The 21,910-nt window shown below is 41.4% G+C and overlaps 1 protein-coding gene and 1 pseudogene across 1 annotated transcript; both read right to left on the bottom strand.

The window, feature by feature from the left end:
• Positions 1-193: 193 nt before the first annotated feature.
• LOC112239681 lies at positions 194-8,016 on the bottom strand (annotated as a pseudogene).
• An 8,455-nt stretch (positions 8,017-16,471) lies between these two features.
• Positions 16,472-20,236, bottom strand: LOC121845421 (proton channel OTOP2-like). Its single transcript, XM_042316771.1, has 6 exons — positions 19,395-20,236; positions 18,960-19,096; positions 18,776-18,834; positions 18,405-18,532; positions 17,309-18,180; positions 16,472-16,901 (listed from the first exon to the last, which is right to left on the bottom strand). The coding sequence occupies exons 1-6, from the start codon at positions 19,690-19,692 to the stop codon at positions 16,731-16,733; spliced, it is 1,665 nt and encodes a 554-aa protein (XP_042172705.1). The 5' UTR covers positions 19,693-20,236; the 3' UTR covers positions 16,472-16,730.
• Positions 20,237-21,910: the final 1,674 nt, after the last annotated feature.

Raw genomic sequence — 21,910 nt, 5'->3', positions numbered from 1 at the left:
ATTCTTCAGCACAAGGGCAGAGGCATGTCTTAAGTGTAAAATTAATAATAACTCCATAATCCATGCTTTCTGGGAATGCTATAAAGTCCAAAAGTTGTGGGCAGAGCTAGAAAATTGGCTGTCAGAAGTATTACAATGTAAACTTACTTTTAATCCGTCTGTCTGGACATTTCAAGACATGGCATATGGGGGGGGTAGTGAGACACCCAATGGGCTGCAAGATTCTCTTCTCATCACTATTCTTGAAAAGATGTATACAAAAAACATAGAAATCAATCCACCATCACTAACACAATGGAAAAACCTATTGATTTATTATTGAAATGTTGAAATAGCATGGGCCACCGAGAAAAACAAATTGGTACAATTTAAGGCCAAGTGGCAAACAATAATTCAGGCACTAGGGAGGGGCATGTGAGCATAAAGGTCTGGGCAGATGAGACATAGTTGTTGTTCTAGGGAGGGGCATGTGAGCATAAAGGTCTGGGCAGATGAGACATAGTTGTTGTTCTAGGGATGGGCATGTGAGCATACAGGTCTGGGCAGATGTGGTGTAGTTGTTGTTTCTGTGCGGCTGTAAATGGTTGTTCATTAGTATACATTTGTATTTGTTGTGGGAATAAAATAAAGCATGTTATAATATTTAATAAAAAATATTATACAAAAAATATTTCAGAATAGTTTCTGTCATTTTCCAGCTTAGGAGGTTAGGAAGACCTCAAAGAGGCTGGCGACTGAGTGCATACGGTAAAAGATTCCGAAAGGGAGTCCGATATTCACAACAGCCGCCCACATGGTGAACTCGTAAAACTCTGCTCCAATCGTGTTGTCAAACTGGGGGCGGGCGCCAAACGCCGGCATGATCCAGAGCTGTCAACGGAAACAGAATAAAGATGTTCAGTCCAATCTTTCAACTTAAACATACTAGTTAGGATCATACTCTACTATGATGTATTGTACTGTAGAAATAACCAGTCACCCCGTTTTCATGAGCAAGTTATGCATACATATATTTGTTATACTTTAAATGATGGTTCAGCAGTTTCATCTTCTTTTCGAAGTACCTCGGGTGTTGAAGTTGATTCCAAATGCTTCTCCCCAATTTCGTGGTATCCAATTGGTAGTTACAGTTTTGTCCCATCGCTGCAACTCCCATACGGACTCGGGAGAGGCGAAGGTCGAGAGCTGTGTGTCCTCCAAAACACAACCCAGCCAAGCCACACTGCCTCTTGACACAACGCCCACTTAACCTGGAAGCCAAACGCACCAATGTTTCGGAGGAAACACCGTACACCTGGCGACCGTGTCAGCATGCATTGCGCCCGGCCCGCCACAGGAGTCGCTATTGTGCGTTGGGACAAGAACATCCCTGCCGGCCTAACCCAGACGACACTGGGCCAATTGTGCCCCGCCTCATGGGTCTCCTAGTCGCGGCCAGCTGCCACAAAGCATGGACACAAACCAAGATCTCTAGTGGCACAGCTAGAACTGTGATGCAGTACAGCTAGCACAGTGATGCAGTGCCTTAAACCACCGCGCCACTCAGGAGGCCCTAGTTTTATCCAAACTTAATAAAAACGGTTTTGGATGAAAGGACAACATCCTAGGTTAACAAGCCCTTTAAAAGAGCCATTTTGAAAAGGACAGTGGTGGCTACTCAGTAGGCTACTCACAAGGATGTTGCAGAGCAGCAGAAATGCACAGATCTCCTTCAGGGCCCTCCTCTTCCAGGTCAGCCTATGGCGCTGAGGAAGGGGGAGCTAGAAGGAGCAGAAGGAGCAACATGCATACTGTGAACTGTGAGGGCCGGGGACGTCTTGGTCTCCATGAATGTCCCTGGGAGGTTGTGTATGTCTCTATGGGTTTGGGCTTGAAGGACGTATGGGTTTGTGAATACAGAGGCCCGGTGGATGTCTTCGTGGAAGGGCTCACGATGGAGGCCCTCGATGATGAAGATGTTCTGCAGGCAGAGCTGGATCACAGTGAGCAGGGAGACAGCCAGGTTGAGAGCGTTGAGGTGGCCCTCGGCCCCCGTTGCCACCACAGCCACGATGGTGAAATAACAGATGGTGAACTGTCCGAATGAGGCGCCGATCAGCAAGCCTACATCCAGGCTCCGTGTGGGGTTCTTCCCGACACGTGGTCCCTCTGGTCCAGCCGGTAGATGGCGCAACCAGCCACGGTCGAGACGGACATGAGCGTCACAGCCACAGTGTTCATCACGTAGTGTATCATCAGCGCCGTGTCACGTTTCCCCGGTTCCCCCGACTCCACGTCCACCTTGTAGATGACAAAGGTTCCCAGGCCCGCCACCAGCATGACCAGCCCGACCGCAGGCCCCACCAGCACGTCCTTCAGGCGGAAATGGAGCGAGTGGTGGTTGTGCTCGTCTACCAGGCGGCCCACGTTCTTCCACATGACGTAGGCCATGGCCGAGGCAAACAGGCTGTACTCGATGTTGAATGGGTACAGGTAGTAATAGGCCTTTTCTAAGACGGCACAGGCAGAGTGGCTGCAGTTACAGCTGCTGGATCCACCAGGGGCTGAAATAAAATGAAACATTATTGTTTGACTCTGAGGTGATGTTTTGTTATGTCGGTTGGTTGTATTTCATAGTCGACAGTAATTCTATTTAAATACAGTAAGTTCAGAAAGTAAACTGAAAATGTATTTTATTTTATTGATCCTTCAATTTAAACAAGGAATTCCCATTTCAGTTTACAGTTTACATACTGAATTGAAATGGAATTGAACCCTTAAACAAGGAATTCCCATTTCAGTTTACATACTGAATTGAAATGGAATTGAACCCTTAAACAAGGAATTCCCATTTCAGTTTACATACTGAATTGAAATGGAATTGAACCCTTAAACAAGGAATTCCCATTTCAGTTTACATACTGAATTGAAATGGAATTGAACCCTTAAACAAGGAATTCCCATTTCAGTTTACATACTGAATTGAAATGGAATTGAACCCTTGAACCCAACCCTGAATTGAAATGTAACCCAACCCTTATTAAGATTCAACAGACCAATGTTCTCTACCTCTGATGTCATAGGAATGTGTGCTGTTGCCGTCCTCTGGTAGAACAACAGTCTGGTGTATGGACTCCTCTGTGACTGCTGCCATCCACAACATCAGATTGGTAGACAGAGTCAACATCAGCCCACAGCTTCAAGAGGGAAACACAGGAGTTGAATAGAATAGAATACTAACTATTTTTATATCCTATTTAATTCTGTAATAATATAATATAACATAATATAATAGATAAGACTTTATGCTTCCCAAGGGGAATGTTAAATGTCCAACCATCAATTTACATAATTAAACCGTAATAAATTAACTTATACAGTAGCAGTTAGTTACCCTCACCGAGTTATGTTCTGTTGTAGCTGTACACAGTCTTTAGCGTGGAGCCAGAGGAAGTATGTCTGAGAAAGATACAATGATCACCTATACTTGCATTTTCCCACTAGCCAAATCCCTCAGTGGTTTCCTTAATGTTATATCACCTAATGGAAGCTCCATTTGAGATGTCAGAACTTGTGTTCTTACCTGGACAAGTATGAATAGAGCTTGTACGCCAGGGAACGCTATCTTCACAGCAGAGTCACAGTGCAGGTAGCCTACGTAGTTAGCAATCTTAAACACGTCCATAATCAGACTGCATAAGCCTAACAGCACCAGTCCACCTAGAGAAAAAGACTCACACTTATTCAATAATCACACTCATTAAAAACAATGGGTGAATGTAAAACTTTGCCTAGGTATAGTGAATGATATCCTATTAGAATAGAACTCTTCTCCAATCCAAAGAGAGATTATTCATGTCCAGTGATTTTAACAGAAATAAATATTATTAAATGGATGCTCTGGCATTTTGGCAATGAGGCCCTTAATCTACTTCAATCAATCAATCACATGTATTTATAAATCCCATTTTACATCAGCAGATGTCACAAAGTGCTGAAAAGGAACCCAGTCTAAAACCCCAAATAGCAAGCAATGCAGTTATAGAAGCACGCATGGTGGCTAGGAAAAACAGCAGCAGGCCAGGGCCAACTACTTCCCCAGGGTCAGATGTACTCTTGGATACCATGTCCAGTGATTTTAACAGAAAGAGAGATTATTAATTTCCAGTGATTTTAACAGAGAGAGCGATTATTAATGTCCAGTGATTTTAACAGAGAGAGATTATTAATGTCCAGTGATTTTAACAGAGAGAGAGATTATTAATGTCCAGTGATTTTAACAGATTTTAACAGAGAGAGAGATGATTAATTTCCAGTGATTAATTTCCAGTGATTTTAACAGAGAGAGAGATTTAATTTCCAGTGATTTTAACAGAGCATTATTAATTTCCAGTGATTTTAACAGAGAGATTATTAATTTCCAGTGATTTTAACAGAGAGAGAGAGATTATTAATTTCCAGTGATTTTAACAGAAAGAGACATTATTAATTTCCTGTGATTTTAACAGAGAGAGATTATTAATTTCCAGTGATTTTAACAGAGATAGAGATTATTAATGTCCAGCGATTTTAACAGAGAGATAATTAATTTCCAGTGATTTTAACAGAGAGAGATTATTAATTTCCAGTGATTTTAACAGCGAGAGAGAGATTATTAATTTCCAGTGATTTTAACAGAGAGAGAGATGATTAATTTCCTGTGATTTTAACAGAGAGAGAGGGATTATTAATTTCCAGTGATTTTAACAGAGAGAGAGAGATTATTAATGTCCAGTGATTTTAACAGAGAGATTAGTAATTTCCAGTGATTTTAACAGAGAGAGAGATTATTAATTTCCAGTTATTTTAACAGAGAGAGAGATTATTAATGTCCAGTGATTTTAACAGAGAGGGATTATTAATTTCCAGTGATTTTAACAGAGAGAGAGAGATTATTAATTTCCAGTGATTTTAACAGAGAGAGAGATTATTAATGTCCAGTGATTTTAACAGAGAGAGATTATTAATTTCCAGTGATTTTAACAGAGAGATTATTAATTTCCAGTGATTTTAACAGAGAGAGAGAGATTATTAATTTCCAGTGATTTTAACAGAGAGAGAGAGAGATTATTAATTTCCAGTAATTTTAACAGAGAGAGAGATTATTAATGTCCAGTGATTTTAACAGAGAGGGAGATTATTAATTTCCAGTGATTTTAACAGAGAGAGAGAGATTATTAATTTCCAGTGATTTTAACAGAAAGAGAGATTATTAATTTCCTGTGATTTTAACAGAGAGAGATTATTAATTTCCAGTGATTTTAACAGAGAGAGAGATTATTAATGTCCAGTGATTTTAACAGAGAGATTATTAATTTCCAGTGATTTTAACAGAGAGAGAGATTATTAATTTCCAGTGATTTTAACAGAGAGAGAGAGAGATTATTAATTTCCAGTGATTTTAACATTTTAACAGAGAGAGAGATTATTAATGTCCAGTGATTTTAACAGATTTTTAACAGAGAGAGAGATTATTAATTTCCAGTGATTTTAACAGAGAGAGAGATTATTAATTTCCAGTGATTTTAACAGAGAGAGATTATTAATTTCCAGTGATTTTAACAGAGAGAAAGATTATTGATTTCCAGTGATTTTAACAGAGAGATTATTAATTTCCACTGATTTTAACAGAGAGAGAGATTATTAATTTCCAGTGATTTTAACAGAGAGAGAGATGATTAATTTCCTGTGATTTTAACAGAGAGAGAGGGATTATTAATTTCCAGTGATTTTAACAGAGAGAGAGAGATTATTAATGTCCAGTGATTTTAACAGAGAGATTAGTAATTTCCAGTGATTTTAACAGAGAGAGAGATTATTAATTTCCAGTTATTTTAACAGAGAGAGAGATTATTAATGTCCAGTGATTTTAACAGAGAGGGAGATTATTAATTTCCAGTGATTTTAACAGAGAGAGAGAGAGATTATTAATTTCCAGTGATTTTAACAGAGAGAGAGATTATTAATGTCCAGTGATTTTAACAGAGAGAGAGATTATTAATTTCCAGTGATTTTAACAGAGAGAGAGATTATTAATTTCCAGTGATTTTAACAGAGAGAGATTATTAATTTCCAGTGATTTTAACAGAGAGAGAGAGATTATTAATTTCCAGTGATTTTAACAGAGAGTAATTTTAACAGAGAGAGAGATTATTAATGTCCAGTGATTTTAACAGAGAGGGAGATTATTAATTTCCAGTGATTTTAACAGAGAGAGAGATTATTAATTTCCAGTGATTTTAACAGAAAGAGAGATTATTAATTTCCTGTGATTTTAACAGAGAGAGATTATTAATTTCCAGTGATTTTAACAGAGAGAGAGATTATTAATGTCCAGTGATTTTAACAGAGAGATTATTAATTTCCAGTGATTTTAACAGAGAGAGAGATTATTAATTTCCAGTGATTTTAACAGAGAGAGAGAGATTATTAATTTCCAGTGATTTTAACAGAGAGAGAGAGATTATTCATTTCTAGTGATTTTAACAGAGAGAGAGATTATTAATGTCCAGTGATTTTAACAGAGAGATTATTAATTTCCAGTGATTTTAACAGAGAGAGAGATTATTAATTTCCAGTGATTTTAACAGAGAGAGAGATTATTAATTTCCAGTGATTTTAACAGAGAGAGATTATTAATTTCCAGTGATTTTAACAGAGAGAGAGATTATTAATTTCCAGTGATTTTAACACAGAGAGAGAGATTATTAATTTCCAGTGATTTTAACAGAGAGAGAGAGATTATTCATTTCTAGTGATTTTAACAGAGAGAGAGATTATTAATGTCCAGTGATTTTAACAGAGAGATTAGTAATTTCCAGTGATTTTAACAGAGAGAGAGATTATTAATTTCCAGTGATTTTAACAGAGAGAGAGATTATTAATTTCCAGTGATTTTAACAGAGAGAGATTATTAATTTCCAGTGATTTTAACAGAGAGAGAGATTATTGATTTCCAGTGATTTTAACAGAGAGATTATTAATTTCCACTGATTTTAACAGAGAGAGAGATTATTAATTTCCAGTGATTTTAACAGAAAGAGAGATTATTAATTTCCAGTGATTTTAACCGAGAGAGATATGATTAATGTCCAGTGATTTTAACAGAGAGAGAGATAATTAATGTCCAGTGATTTTAACAGAGAGAGAGAGATGATTAATGTCCAGTGATTTTAACAGAGAGAGAGATGATTAATTTCCAGTGATTTTAACAGAGAGAGAGATTATTAATTTCCAGTGATTTTCAGGGGAAAAACAAAAACTGTGAACTCTGGAAAAGTTTCTGGAATTTAGCAGCTATAGACCCAGAAGATCAGAAAAGCATGTGTCTTCTCTTACCCCTGAGCCACACAGGCCCAGCATAGCTATCCTTGTAGAGCACGGCATGATCTTCCCTGGATGTGTAGATGGTGTAGTACAGCATCCAGGCAGTGGTGAGGATGACGAGGACGATGAGGAAGATCTGCAGGTTGATGGCGTTGATCTTAACGTTGTTGAAGACACTGCCACTGACCAGAGCAATACCTAGGATCAGGACATTGACCGTGATGATGCTAGAGAGTAGCCAGCTGCGGTTACGGCCCCTCTCGCTCACCGTGCCCCTGCTGGTCGAGAAGATGTCGCTCCCCCTCATCATACTCCCCGCCTGGACTCCCAAGTGGATGGAACGCCGGATGGAAGGGAGGGTGGGCGGGGGGGATATGTAGCCCTCCTCAACCGCCATCTCAGCTTCAGATGTCATCTTGCTGGATTCGCATGAAAAGAAGCCAAAGGTCAAGTCCATGATGTTTCTCATTCTGCAAAGGTCTAGTCCACAGTTTGTTTGTGGTTTGTTACAATCCAAGCAATCTTTGTTCAAAATGTCATATCCAATCCAAAGGTAGAAGCTCTAATGAGTTCAGAAAGTATGTCTGTTCTGATCAGAGTTGTGTGAACACCTAACCGTCCACTCAAAGGCTCTGCCTGTATAAAGAGGTCCCTCCTTCCCGTAACCCAGCTTCTAACCTCATGTCATCATCAATGTCAAGCCCATCAGTGATATGACATTGTTTATCATCAGAAGCAGTGCCCCGCCCATCATGCTCCTGCTGTAACGATAGACCACGAGGGATACGAACCATAGACCACAATGGGGGGTAATTTACAATTACACATTAACACAGGAACCAGCATCACCCTTCATGTCCTGAAGTGGTTTAACAGAGCTGGAATGTTGGCTTCATTATATGATGGGGCCATAAAGGCCACTAGGGACAATAGCTCATCTGTTCACCCCCTTTCTTTATGACTCTGAATGGCCCTGAGGTTGACAGGAAATCGAAGACAGACACCTTAGGCAAATCAGCTGACCACCTTGATTATCCCTATAAATTACATAACTTGTTTAGAGACGTCAGATCAAGTTTTTAAGAGGCACGGCCACACCTGTTAAATGAATTATCCTGAATGGTGGCAGTGGTCTAAGGCACTGCATCTTAGTGCAAGAGGTGTAACTACAGTCCCTGGTTTGAATCCAGGCTGTCACATCCGTCTGTGATTGGGAGTCCCATAGGGTGGCGCACAATTGGCCCAGTGTCGTCCAGGTTTGGCTGGGGTAGGCCGTCATCGTAAATAAGAATTGGTTCTTAACTGACATGCCTAGTTAAATAAAACAAACAAATAAAACGGAGCAGTTCAGTCATCTTCAGCCAATACATCCAGCCTTCATCATGTTCTTACAGCCTATATTCTTACCTCCTTGTTGATTGATATATTGAATTGTGTCCATTTTCTGTTTTAGAAAGATTTGCACACATATGAAAAGATAGATGGTGTCATCTTAAAAGGAATGAAGTGGTGAATAAAGAGCTCAGCCATGTGCTCCATGTCAGTAACAACCACATCATCAACATTAAGGGACATGTGCTCCTTGTCAGTAACAACCACATCATCAACATTAAGGGACATGTGCTCCATGTCATCATCAACATTAAGGGACATGTGCTCCTTGTCAGTAACAACCACATCATCAACATTAAGTAACAACCACATCATCAACATTAAGGGACATGTGCTCCATGTCAGTAACAACATCATCAACATTAAGGGACATGTGCTCCATGTCCGTAACAACCACATCATCAACATTAAGGGACATGTGCTCCTTGTCCGTAACAACCACATCATCAACATTAAGGGACATGTGCTCCATGTCCGTAACAACCACATCATCAACATTAAGGGACATGTGCTCCTTGTCCGTAACAACCACATCATCAACATTAAGGGACATGTGCTCCATGTCCGTAACAACCACATCATCAACATTATGGGACATGTGCTCCTTGTCAGTAACAACCACATCATCAACATTAAGGGACACGGGCAGCTGTGAGGAGGAGGGTTTATTCTCCAGGTCTTTAACCGTTTTCCAGAACTTCTTGGGGTTAGACCCACAGAGAGAGAACTGCTCCGTAAAGTAACTAACTTTGGCCTTCCGGATAGCCTGACTGCACTTATTTCTAATTTGCCTGAACGAGAACCAGTCATCCTGAGTATGTGTGTGCCGAGCGATTTGCCAAATAGAATTCTTGAGGTGGAGTAACTCTACCAGATCACGGTCGAACCAGGGGCTGAACCTGTTTTTAATTCTCATTTTCTTTATGGGCGCATAATTGTTAACGATACCAATGAAAATATCAAAAAAGAAGGTCCAAGCATCTTCGACAGAGAAGATCAAGCTGATTCTATACCAATTTACAGAGGCCTGGTCCTGAAGGAAGACTTGCTCATTAAAGTTTTTTAGCAAGAGTCTATGACAAATCAGGACAGGTTGTTTCACTGAGCAGCCGTTACAAACACAGGCTGTAAAATAGTGATCACTAAGGTCATTACACAAAACACCAGACTGATACCTATCAGGATTATTTGTAAGGATAACATCAAGGAGAGTAGCCTTTTCTGGGTGTTTGGAGTCATATTTTGTGGGATTGGTAATAATCTGAGAAAGATTTAGGGAGTCCCATTGCTTTAGGACCTGGTCAAGTATGTCCCAGCGTAGGTCACCTAGCAGGACAAATTCAGACTTAGTGTAAGGGGCCAGGAGAGACCTTAGGGCATTTAGGGTACAAGGCCGGTGCTGATAGTGGCCGATAACACCCAGCAACAGTCAAACTATCTCTGAGGATGTAGAGCTTGAGCTAGTCACCTCATACAAGTACTTGGGAGTATGGCTAGCCGATACACTGTCCTTCTCTCAGCACATATCAAAGCTGCAGGCTAAAGTGAAATCTAGACATGGTTTCTTCTATCGTAATCGTAACTCCTTTTTCACCCCAGCTGCCAAACTAACCCTGATTCAGATGACCATCCTACCCATGCTAGATTACGGAGACATCATTTATAGATCGGCAGGTAAGGGTGCTCTCGAGTGGCTAGATGTTCTTTACCATTCTGCCATCAGATTTGCCACCAATATTCCTTATAGGACACATCATTGCACTCTAAACTCCTCTGTAAACTGGTCATCTCTGTATACCTGTTGCACTAAAAAGATTTGGCATGGGTCCTCAGATCCTCAAAAGGTTCTACAGCTTCAACATCGAGTGCATCCTGACTGGTTGCATCACTGCCTGGTAAGGCAACTGCTCGGCCTCCGACCGCATGGCACCTCAGAGGGTAGTGCGTACGGCCCAGTACATTACTGGGGCTAAGCTTCCTGCCTTCCAGACCTCTACACCAGTCGGTGTCAGAGGAAGGCCCGTACCCCTCTTTTACGCTGCTGCTACTCTCTGTTTATCATATATGCATAGTCACTTTAACTATAAATTAATGTACATAATACCTCAATTGGGCCGACCAACCAGTGCCCCCGCACATTGGCTAAGTGGGCTATCTGCATTGTGTCCAGCCACCCACCACCCGCCAACCCCTCTTTTACACTACTGCTACTCTCTGTTCATCATATACTGTATACATAGTCACTTTAACCATATCTACATGTACATACTACCTCAATCAGCCTGACTAACCGGTGTCTATATATAGCCTTGCTACTCTTATAGCCTTGCTACTGTATATAGCCTCGCTACTGTATGTAGCCTCGCTACTGTATATAGCCTCGCTACTGTATATAGCCTCACTACTGTATATAGCCTCACTACTGTATATAGCCTCACTACTGTATATAGCCTCACTACTGTATATAGCCTTGCTACTGTATATAGCCTTGCTACTGTATATAGCCTCGCTACTGTATATAGCCTCGCTACTGTATGTAGCCTCGCTACTGTTTATAGCCTCGCTACTGTTTATAGCCTCGCTACTGTATATAGCCTCACTACTGTATATAGGCTCTCTACTGTATATAGCCTTGCTACTGTATATAGCTTCGCTACTGTATATAGCTTTGCTACTGTATATAGCCTTGCTACTGTATATAGCCTCGCTACTGTATGTAGCCTCGCTACTGTATATAGCCTCGCTACTCTATATAGCCTCGCTACTGTATATAGCCTCACAACTGTATATAGCCTTACTACTGTATATAGCCTCACTACTGTATATAGCCTCACTACTGTATATAGCCTCGCTACTGTATATAGCCTTGCTACTGTATATAGCCTTGCTACTGTATATAGCCTCGCTACTGTATATAGCCTCGCTACTGTATATAGCCTCACTACTGTATATAGCCTCACTACTGTATATAGCCTCGCTACTGTATGTAGCCTCACTACTGTATATAGCCTCACTACTGTATATAGCCTCACTACTGTATATAGCCTCACTACTGTTTTCACTGTTTTTACTGTAGTTTTTATTTCTTTACTTGTTCACCTAATACCTTTGTTTTTATGTTTTTTTAATTGCACTTTTGCTTAGAGCCTGTAAGAAAGCATTTCACTGTAAGGTCTACACTCGTTGTATTCGGCGCACGTGACAAATAAACTTTGATTTGAAGACCCACTGGTTGATGATAAAACCCTCTTAGGCCTCACTCCCCCCTATCTGAGATATCTACTGCAGCCCTCTGTCACGTTCTGAACTTAGTTATTTTATTATGTCCTTGTTTTAGTATGGTCAGGGCGTGAGTTGGGTGGGTTGTCTATGTTCTTTTTTCTATAATTTGGGATAATTCTGTGTTCGGCCTGGTATGGTTTCAATCAGAGGCAGCTGTCAATCGTTGTCCCTGATTGAGAATCATACTTAGGGAGCCTGGTTCCACTTTGAGTTGTGGGTGTTTATTTTCCGTGTCAGTGCCTGTGCCACACGGGACTGTTTCGGTTTGATTTACTTCACGTTTATTTTGTTCAGTGTTTGTTATTCATTAAAAACATGAACACTTACGCTGCGTTTTGGTCCTCCGATCCTTCATACTACTCCTCTTCGTCAGAAGAGTCCCCAAAGCACACACATACTTATAAATTGTTTACTTGTTGCTTATTCATGAAAGTTATTATAACGTGTTGCACAGACATCAAAATTACACTTTTAGATAGTAGCCTAAAATATTCTTGGATGGCATTGCTATTTAACATGAATTGTATTTGACACATTAAAGTGAGAACGTGTCATGTTGTGAAATTGCATTTCCTCAAATGAGACCTTACTGCTGTGGTCTTTGTAAAGTGGCAATGTGACAAGGGATTGTATCTCTTCAGGAACTTGAAAAGGACACTATTGTCTGTTCCAGACTGAAAGAAACAAATATCCAAACTGACTTCATGTTACTGTGTAAAAGTCAATGGCTATATCTTACATGTACATTGTATTTGTCTGCATGTCATTCTGCAATCAGCATTGTCGACTGTAAATACTGTGTTTGATGTTTAAAGTAGTATTTCTTTCTTGAATTATGCTGTATAATAGTATATTATAATAGTATATACATGTTTCATAAAGGAACCAGTAAAGGACCATAAGAAGAATTTTCTGATCCAGAGTTTAGTTTTCTTTTTCCTGTTCTTCATTTGGACCGTAGATGGCAGTGCTGTCTAACCATCTGCCCCATTCATGTTCCTTAAAAGGGCATCCTCCATTATCTTATTTCACCTTTATTTAACCAGGTAGGCCAGCTGAGAACAAGTTCTCATTTACAACTGCGACCTGGCCAAGATAAAGCAAAGCAGTGCGACACACAACAACACAGAGTCACTCATGGAATTAACAAGCGTACAGTCAATAACACAGTAGAAAGAAAAAAAAAGTCTATATACAGTGTGTGCAAATGGCATGAGGAGGTAAGGCAATAAAAAGGCCGTAGTAGCAAAGTAATTACAATTTAGCAAATGAACAGTGGAGTGATAGATGTGCAGATGATGCTGTGCAAGTATGATGTGCAAGTCCTCCCTTGAAGTAATCACTGACGAAACATGCCTGGAAAGGTGAAAAACATGGGAATCAACTCAGGTGCTGTTACTAATAATAGCACATAGATATTTCACTATTTCACATAGCCTTATGGGTGGCTTCTGAAATATAGATGGCGCTGTTGCTGCTGTTTTGCGAACTCCGACCCAACTCTGCTATTTTGTGTTTCTTTTGGCATTTATCTTACTTTGTATTTACAAAATGTATCCACTATCATTTGTTATAACCGACGAGAACTTCTGAACATCAGATCTGCAGTTACTTACCCCAATTCTGGATTCAACTTGAACTTGGACTCATCTGCCCTGGTCTCTTTCTGTAACTCCAACCCAAAACAGACACCAGAGAGGCAGGAGAGGGGGATTCCTGACCAGATCAAGGTGAAGGTAAAACCGGCCACCTCTTCCCTCCATTTTATTGCCCAATGTACAGTCACTTGATAATAAGATGTATGACCTCTAAACGCAGATTTGCTACCAACGGGAATTTCGTAACTGAAATATTCAATGCTTTTCTGAAACATGGCTTCCGGACAAGATACCTGCCTTGGCTATCCAACTCGATGGATTATTCATTCAAGACAGTAGAGTCAGGGAAATCGAGAGGGGGAGGAGTTTGCCTCTTCATCAACAACAAATGATGTGCTGACTCATGTGCAGGGGTAGTCTCGACTCATTTCTCACCTGTCTTGGAATACCTGATGGTCAAATGCCAACCCTTCCACCTCCTGAATGGGTTTTCAGCTGTTATCATGACTGTTGTAAACATTCCACCTCAGGACAGGAAATATAACAAGATGGCACTTAACAAACTGTACTAGGCTATAAACAAGCAGGAAAACATACATCCGGAGGCTGCCTTCCTTGTCACCGGTTATTTAATTCAGTGTCACTATGACAAGTCATGCCCAACTTCCTTCAACACATCTCCTAGACCACTGTTACTCTACCAGCTAGCAAGCATACAAGGCCCTTCCTTGTCCGCCATTCGTCAAATCAGATCATTACTCCGTATTCCTGCTTCCTGTTTTCAAGCAGAAGCTCAAACAGGAAATACCTGTGACTCGCACCGTTGAGAAATGGTCATCAGAATCAGAGATTATGCTACAGGACTGCTTTGTTTGCACTGATTGAAATATGTTCAGATACTCAGCCGACAACATCGACGAGCTCCTCCATCACCGGCTTCATAAGGAAATGCACTGTTCCCATTGTGAAGGTTTGCTGCTTCCCTGATCAGAAGCCTTGTATTAACTCTGAGGTTGGCGCTAAGCTAAAGGACCAGGCTACAGCACACAAGGCTTTCGCAGACAACCCTGAGGCTACAGCTGAGGACAGGAACAAGAAGTCCCGCTACGACCTCCGCAGAGTCATTAAACAAACAAAATAAAAATATAGGTATGAGGTGGAATCATACTACACAGGCTCTGATGCCTACCGCGTTTGGCAGGGGCTACAGTCCATTACAAATTACAAATAAAGACCCAGCCATGTTCCTGCCAATGATGCCTCTCTTCCAGACAAACTCAATGCATTTCATGCACGCTTGAGGGCCCTGTGGCACCGTGAGAGACTTGGGCATAGGTGTGGCTGAAGGACTCCCAGTGCAGCACCATGGACAGAGCCACCCACCTCAGCATAGTAGGCAGGTACACTCACTTCAGCACCATGGACAGAGACACTGGCTGCAGCACTGTGGACTCAGTTCCGAACTGTGGAAGGCTGCACTACCTTCAGCACCAGGCCAGCTGAAGACAACACCCAACACAGCTGTGCAGGATTACTAATCAGCACACCTGTAAGGCATTCCCTAATCACCTGACTGGCATAGTTGAGAAGAGAAACTAATGCAGGTTGTTGTGAAGAGGAACTAATGCAGGTTGTTGTCTGGTGCAGATTGTTGAGAAGAGGAACTAATGCAGGTTGTTGTCTGGTGCAGATAGTTGAGAAGAGGAACTAATGCAGGTTGTTGTCTGGTGCAGATAGTTGAGAAGAGGAACTAATGCAGGTTGTTGTCTGGTGCAGATAGTTGAGAAGAGGAACTAATGCAGGTTGTTGTCTGGTGCAGATAGTTGAGAAGAGGAACTTGTCTATGCAGCTTTGTAACTTTGACAAGATCTGGGACCAGGCTAGTTGAGTTGTATAACACAGATCTGGGATCAGGCTAGTTGAGCTGTATAACCCAAACAGATCTGGGACCAGGCTAGTTGAGCTGTGTAACCTAAACAGATCTGGGACCAGGCTAGCTGTGTGATCTGGGACCAGGCTAGTTGAGCTGTGTGTAACTATCTGGGACCAGGCTAGTTGAGCTGTGTGACCCAAACAGATCTGGGACCAGGCTAGTTGAGCTGTGTAACCCAAACAATCTGGGACAGATCTCTGGGACCAGGCTAGTTGAGCTGTGTAACCCAAACAGATCTGGGACCAGGCTAGTTGAGCTGTGTAACCTAAACAGATCTGGGACCAGGCTAGTTGAGCTGTAAACCTGGGACAAACAGATCTGGGACCAGGCTAGTTGAGCTGTGTAACCCAAACAGATCTGGGACCAGGCTAGTTGAGCTGTGTAACCCAAACAGATCTGGGACCAGGCTAGTTGAGCTGTGTAACCCAAACAGATCTGGGACCAGGCTAGTTGAGCTGTGTAACCCAAACAGATCTGGGACCAGGCTAGTTGAGCTATGTAACACAGTGGAATCTGGAGTAGACAGAACAGAAAGAGGAAGCCAGACCAGAATACCTTTGATAATACAGAGAAGGGAACACTGGTTAAGTACTGTTTTGGGTGTACTGTACATAATATTAAAGGAGCAACCTGGGATTCAAACAAGAACAAGGTGGTTTTTCCCCACTTGCTTTGCTGAACACTTGAGGGACGGGAGTGGAGAAATATGCATCCATAGACTGGTCTATGCAAAACCTTACCATCCATCAGGTTAAAATGATAGTTTTAACCATGTTTGTAATCAATGGGGTAATAAAACGTGTGTTGTGTTACAGGTAAGACAGTTGTTGTAAACTCATGAGATAGTAAAAATAAGTAGTGCTTGTGATTGGTCTGTGTTGTATTACAGTGTGCCACAAAGAAGAATGACTCATATCCCAGAAAATGTTTACATAAATGTATGTGCAATTTATTACAAAGTCATCAATTATAATTAATATAAAACTATTTATACAGTTTACTAGATACAGTTTAATAGCTCACTGATATTGACATATTTCATTAAAAATGAAATTGTATTCTTTATATCCTTTATATATGTTTCAGTGCATGTTCAGGACAGAACAAAGAACAATAAAACAGATTGTAAAAAAAAAAAAGATCTTTATACATTTTCAGAATAGTTTCTGTAATTCGCCTGTTTAGGAGGTTAGGAAGACCTCAAAGAGGCTGGCGACTGAGTGCATACGGTAAAAGATTCCGAAGGGGAGTCCGATATTCACAACAGCCGCCCACATGGTGAACTCGTAAAACTCTGCTCCAATCGGGTTGTCAAACTGGGGGCGGGCGCCAAACGCCGGCATGATCCAGAGCTGTCAACGGAAACAGAGTAAAGATGTTCAGTCCAATCTTTCAACTTAAACATACTAGTTAGGATCATACTCTACTATGATGTATTGTACTGCACAAATCCTAGGGAGCCCTTTGGCTCATGAGCAAGTTAGGCAAACAGGAAAAATTTAAAGGGATGGTTCAGTAGTTTCTATTTATTTTCGACCTACTGTACATACCCACTGGGCACAGACATCAATTCAACGTCTATTCCATGTAATATCATTGAAACAAAGTCGATTCAACCAGTGAGTACCCTGTGGGTAGGGCATTTCATCCAAACTTAATAAAAACGGTTTTGGATGAAAGGACAACATCCTAGGTTAACAAGCCCTTTAAAAGAGCCATTTTGAAAAGGACAGTGGTGGGTACTCAGTAGGCTACTCACAAGGATGTTGCAGAGCAGCAGAAATGCACAGATCTCCTTCAGGGCCCTCCTCTTCCAGGTCAGCCTATGGCGCTGAGGAAGGGGGGAGCTAGAAGGAGCAGAAGGAGCAACATGCATACTGTGAACTGTGAGGGCCGGGGACGTCTTGGTCTCCATGAATGTCCCTGGGAGGTTGTGTATGTCTCTATGGGCTTGGGCTTGAAGGACGTATGGGTTTGTGAATACAGAGGCCTGGTGCATGTCTTCGTGAAAGGGCTCGCGATGGAGGCCCTCGATGATGAAGATGTTCTGCAGGCAGAGCTGGATCACAGTGAGCAGGGAGACAGCCAGGTTGAGAGCGTTGAGGTGGCCCTCGGCCCCCGTTGCCACCACAGCCACGATGGTGAAATAACAGATGGTGAACTGTCCGAATGAGGCGCCGATCAGCAAGCCTACATCCAGGCTCCGTGTGGGGTTCTTCCCCGACACGTGGTCCCTCTGGTCCAGCCGGTAGATGGCGCAACCAGCCACGGTCGAGACGGACATGAGCGTCACAGCCACCGTGTTCATCACGTAGTGTATCATCAGCACCGTGTCACGTTTCCCCGGGTCCCCCTTCTCCACGTCCACCTTGTAGATGACAAAGGTTCCCAGGCCCGCCACCAGCATGACCAGCCCGACCGCAGGCCCCACCAGCATGTCCTTCAGGCGGAAATGGAGCGAGTGGTGGTTGTGCTCGTCTACCAGGCGGCCCACGTTCTTCCACATGACGTAGGCCATGGCCGAGGCAAACAGGCTGTACTCGATGTTGAATGGGTACAGGTAGTAATAGGCCTTTTCTAAGACGGCACAGGCAGAGTGGCTGCAGTTACAGCTGCTGGATCCACCAGGGGCTGAAATAAAATGAAACATTATTGTTTGACTCTGAGGTGATGTTTTGTTATGTCGGTTGGTTGTATTTCATAGTCGACGGTAATTCTATTTAAATACAGTAAGTTCAGAAAGTAAACTGAAAATGTATTTTATTTTAATGATCCTTCATTTAAACAAGGAATTCCCATTTCAGTTTACATACTTAGATTTTCTAGAGAAGATTCAACAACACAATGTTCTCTACCTCTGATGTCATAGGAATGTGTGCTGTTGTCGTCCTCTGGTGGAACAACAGTCTGGTGTATGGACTCCTCTGTGACTGCTGCCATCCACAACATCAGATTGGTAGACAGAGTCAACATCAGCCCACAGCTTCAAGAGGGAAACAAGAGTTCAGAACAGAATACTAACTTTTTTAAATACTATTTAATTCTGTAAGAATAGAATAGAAGAGAACAGAACTGAATTTAATAGAATAGAGGACACTTCATGTATCCCAAGCAAAGTTTAAGGTCAACGGGCAATGTTTAAATGTCCAACCATCAATCAAACATCAATTTACAACATCAATAAATAAATCAATTCAGTTATACAGTAGCAGTTAGTTACCCTCACCGAGTTATGTTCCGTTGTAGCTGTACACAGTCTTTAGCGTGGAGCCAGAGGAAGTATGTCTGAAAAAGATACAATGATCACCTACACTTGCATTTTTCCCACCAGTCAAATCCCTCAGTGGTTTCCTTAATGTTATATCACCTAATGGAAGCTCCATTTGAGATGTCAGAACTTGTGTTCTTACCTGGACAAGTATGAATACAGCTTGTACGACAGGGAACGCTATCTTCACAGCAGAGTCACAGTGCAGGTAGCCTACGTAGTTAGCAATCTTAAACACGTCCATAATCAGACTGCATAAGCCAAACAGCACCAGTCCACCTAGAGAAAAAAACAGAATGAAATTCAATTTGAAATAATCACACTCATTAAAAACAATGGGTGAATGTAAAACTTTGTCTAGGTATAGTAAATGATATCCTATTAGAATATAACTCTTCCCCAATCCAAAGAGAGATTATTAATTCAGTCCAGTGGTATTACCAGACAGTGAATCCTACAGGGTAAGGTTGCAAAATTCCACAAACTTCCCAGATTTCCAGGAATAAAAACAAACAACTGGGAACTCTGGAATTTAGCAGCTGTAGACCAAGAAGATCAGAAAAGTGTCTTCTCTTACCCCTGAGCCACACAGGCCCGGCATGGCTATCCTTGTAAAGCACGGCATGATCTTCCCTGGATGTGTAGATGGTGTAGTACAGCATCCAGGCAGTGGTGAGGATGATGAGGACGATGAGGAAGATCTGCAGGTTGATGGCGTTGATCTTAACGTTGTTGAAGACACTGCCACTGACCAGAGCAATACCTAGGATCAGGACGTTGAAAGTGATGATGCTAGAGAGTAGCCAGCTGCGGTTACGGCCCCTCTCGCTCACCGTGCCCCTGCTGGTCGAGAAGACGTCGCTCCCCCTCCTCATACTCCCTGCCTGGACTCCCAAGTGGATGGAACACTGGGTGGAAGGGAGGGTGGGCCTGGTGGGCGGGGGGATATGTAGCCCTCCTCAACCGCCATCTCAGCTTCAGATGTCATCTTGCTGGATTCGCATGAAAAGAAGCCAAAGGTCAAGTCCATGATGTTTCTCATTCTGCAAAGGTCTAGTCCACAGTTTGTTTGTGATTTGTTACAATCCAAGCAATCTTTGTTCAAAATGTCATATCCTTTCCAAAGGTAGAAAATCTAATGAGTTCAGAAAGCATGTCTGCTCTGATCAGAGTTGTGTGAACACCTAACCGTCCACTCAAAGGCTCTGCCTGTATAAGAAGGTCCCTCCTTCCCGTAACCCAGCTTCTAACCTCATTTCATCATCAATGTCAACCCTATCAGTGATATGACAATAGAAAAGGTTTCTTATCATTTCCCTGTTTATCATCAGAAGCAGTGCCAGTCCACCATGCTTCAATGAATATGAGTTTCTTGCTTAATTTGGGTCAATGCCAGTGTTTGATTAAATTGAAATGAACAAAGAAATCCTCACAGTTCATATTTACTAACACACATTGGTATTTTATCTTCACAAGGTCAGGTATGTTTTGTTTCCTGGAAACCAACTTATTATTTTATATAAAAAATAGTCGATTTTCAGTTTCTCTGTCTAATAAGTCTGTTTCTACGACAGCGCTGACTGTTCCCTAGAACAACAGAAGGCTACTCCCCAATACCAAAACGGAGGTCTGAAAACACAGTGAATCATAGGCGAACATAACGGAAACTGGAAATACCCTACTGGATCCCCGAATTTCCTCATAATATATTAATCATTACACACCATATAGGTGTGCTGGTTCAAAAGTGATTTTTCTAAATGCCTGTGTTGCAGCACTGACAAACTGTCTCGCAGCGGCAAGTTTGTTTGCAATCTAACAATAACCTAGCCAATGTAATGAAACATGTGGGTGACGTTTCTGAAATATTCACATGACGGTGTAGTCATTTACATCCACTTTGCAGTACATAAACATTTATTTTTAAATCAGCCCAACTGTAAATGCTGATAAAAGTCCAGTTGAAATAGTATTTATTTATTTATCGCAATACTTTTTTTTTTTACAAAGTGTTAACAGCACTTGATATAGCCTAGTTCTCTGTACGTTTAAGATGAAACTGTAATTAATTGGGTGTACTTATTATAATGTATTGATGGATGTATTAGCATATACATTGTGGAAAATGTAACATTTTATGGATTTTGTGGGTACAAGTCTCATTAGCTAATCCACTCCTTGTACTCCATGTCATGTACAAAGAGACTGGCCTTTCTTTCAACTTCAAATTCAAACCTTCTATCATTAATGAGAGGATTTGATCCTGATTCAGAGGATTTGATCCTGAGTCGATCAACCTCACAGCTATCCTCCAATCACAATGATTATGCAAATATTGGAACTCCACAGAACACGTTGGTATAGCAACCGTTTTTTATTTGTCCAGGCTAAAACAGTATGTTCAAAGTTGCTAGCTGAAGTCTAAATTATCACACTAAATACATACTGCAATTCCAGCCACAAAATGTCAAAATACAACAACTTGCCTAGCTAACAGCTAAATGTTGTTTTTTGACTTTGTTATAAATTCTATTTCCAAGGCACCACATGTTGTCATGGAAAATATGAATGTTATTTCCAACAACCAATGAGCAACTCCACCATAAATCCAGCGAACGTTGAGATTGTGTAAAGGCCAGTCTCTTTGGCAATGACAATAAGTGGCAAGGAGTAGCATGTTAGCTAAAGAGAGTGGGACTCAGACTACTAGGTTACTTGGGATAGTATCAATTTAATTGGATGCTTATGAATGGGGTTCCAATTGGTCAGTTTGACATTCTATGAATTGATTAGAGCCATCCACATCATCTCAATACAAACGCATTAGAGTGGCAGTCTGGTAAACACACTAATGGTGAGAAAAGGCTGCAGTGCCCAGTATTATTTGTTCAGTTTATCAAAAGCAATTGGTTTCCTGGACTTGACTGAATTATTTATCTAACAGGTCAATAAGAGTGTCAGAAATAATGAGTTACTGAGTTACTTAACAAATGAAAAATAAATATCCAAGACAAAGGAGATGATTGTGGACTACAGGAAAAGGAGGACAGAGCACGTCCCCATTCTCATCGACGGGGCTGGAGTGGAGCAGGT

Source organism: Oncorhynchus tshawytscha, unplaced genomic scaffold (assembly GCF_018296145.1).
Source record: "Oncorhynchus tshawytscha isolate Ot180627B unplaced genomic scaffold, Otsh_v2.0 Un_contig_12034_pilon_pilon, whole genome shotgun sequence".
In the NCBI taxonomy this organism is placed as follows: Eukaryota; Metazoa; Chordata; class Actinopteri; order Salmoniformes; family Salmonidae; genus Oncorhynchus; species Oncorhynchus tshawytscha.
This window is presented reverse-complemented; position numbering and strand designations above follow the sequence as displayed.

What these genes read in the sequence shown, in the direction of transcription:
- LOC121845421 (XM_042316771.1), bottom strand. Translation starts at nt 19,692, where the DNA reads ATGAGGAGGGGGAGCGACGTCTTCTCGACCAGCAGGGGCACGGTGAGC. An exon ending in CGGGCCTGTGTGGCTCAGGG is followed by an intron (nt 19,097 to 19,394) that starts GTAAGAGAAGAC and finishes TTTTTTCTCTAG; the next exon opens with GTGGACTGGTGCTGTTTGGC. An exon ending in CTACAACGGAACATAACTCG is followed by an intron (nt 18,533 to 18,775) that starts GTGAGGGTAACT and finishes TCCCTCTTGAAG; the next exon opens with CTGTGGGCTGATGTTGACTC.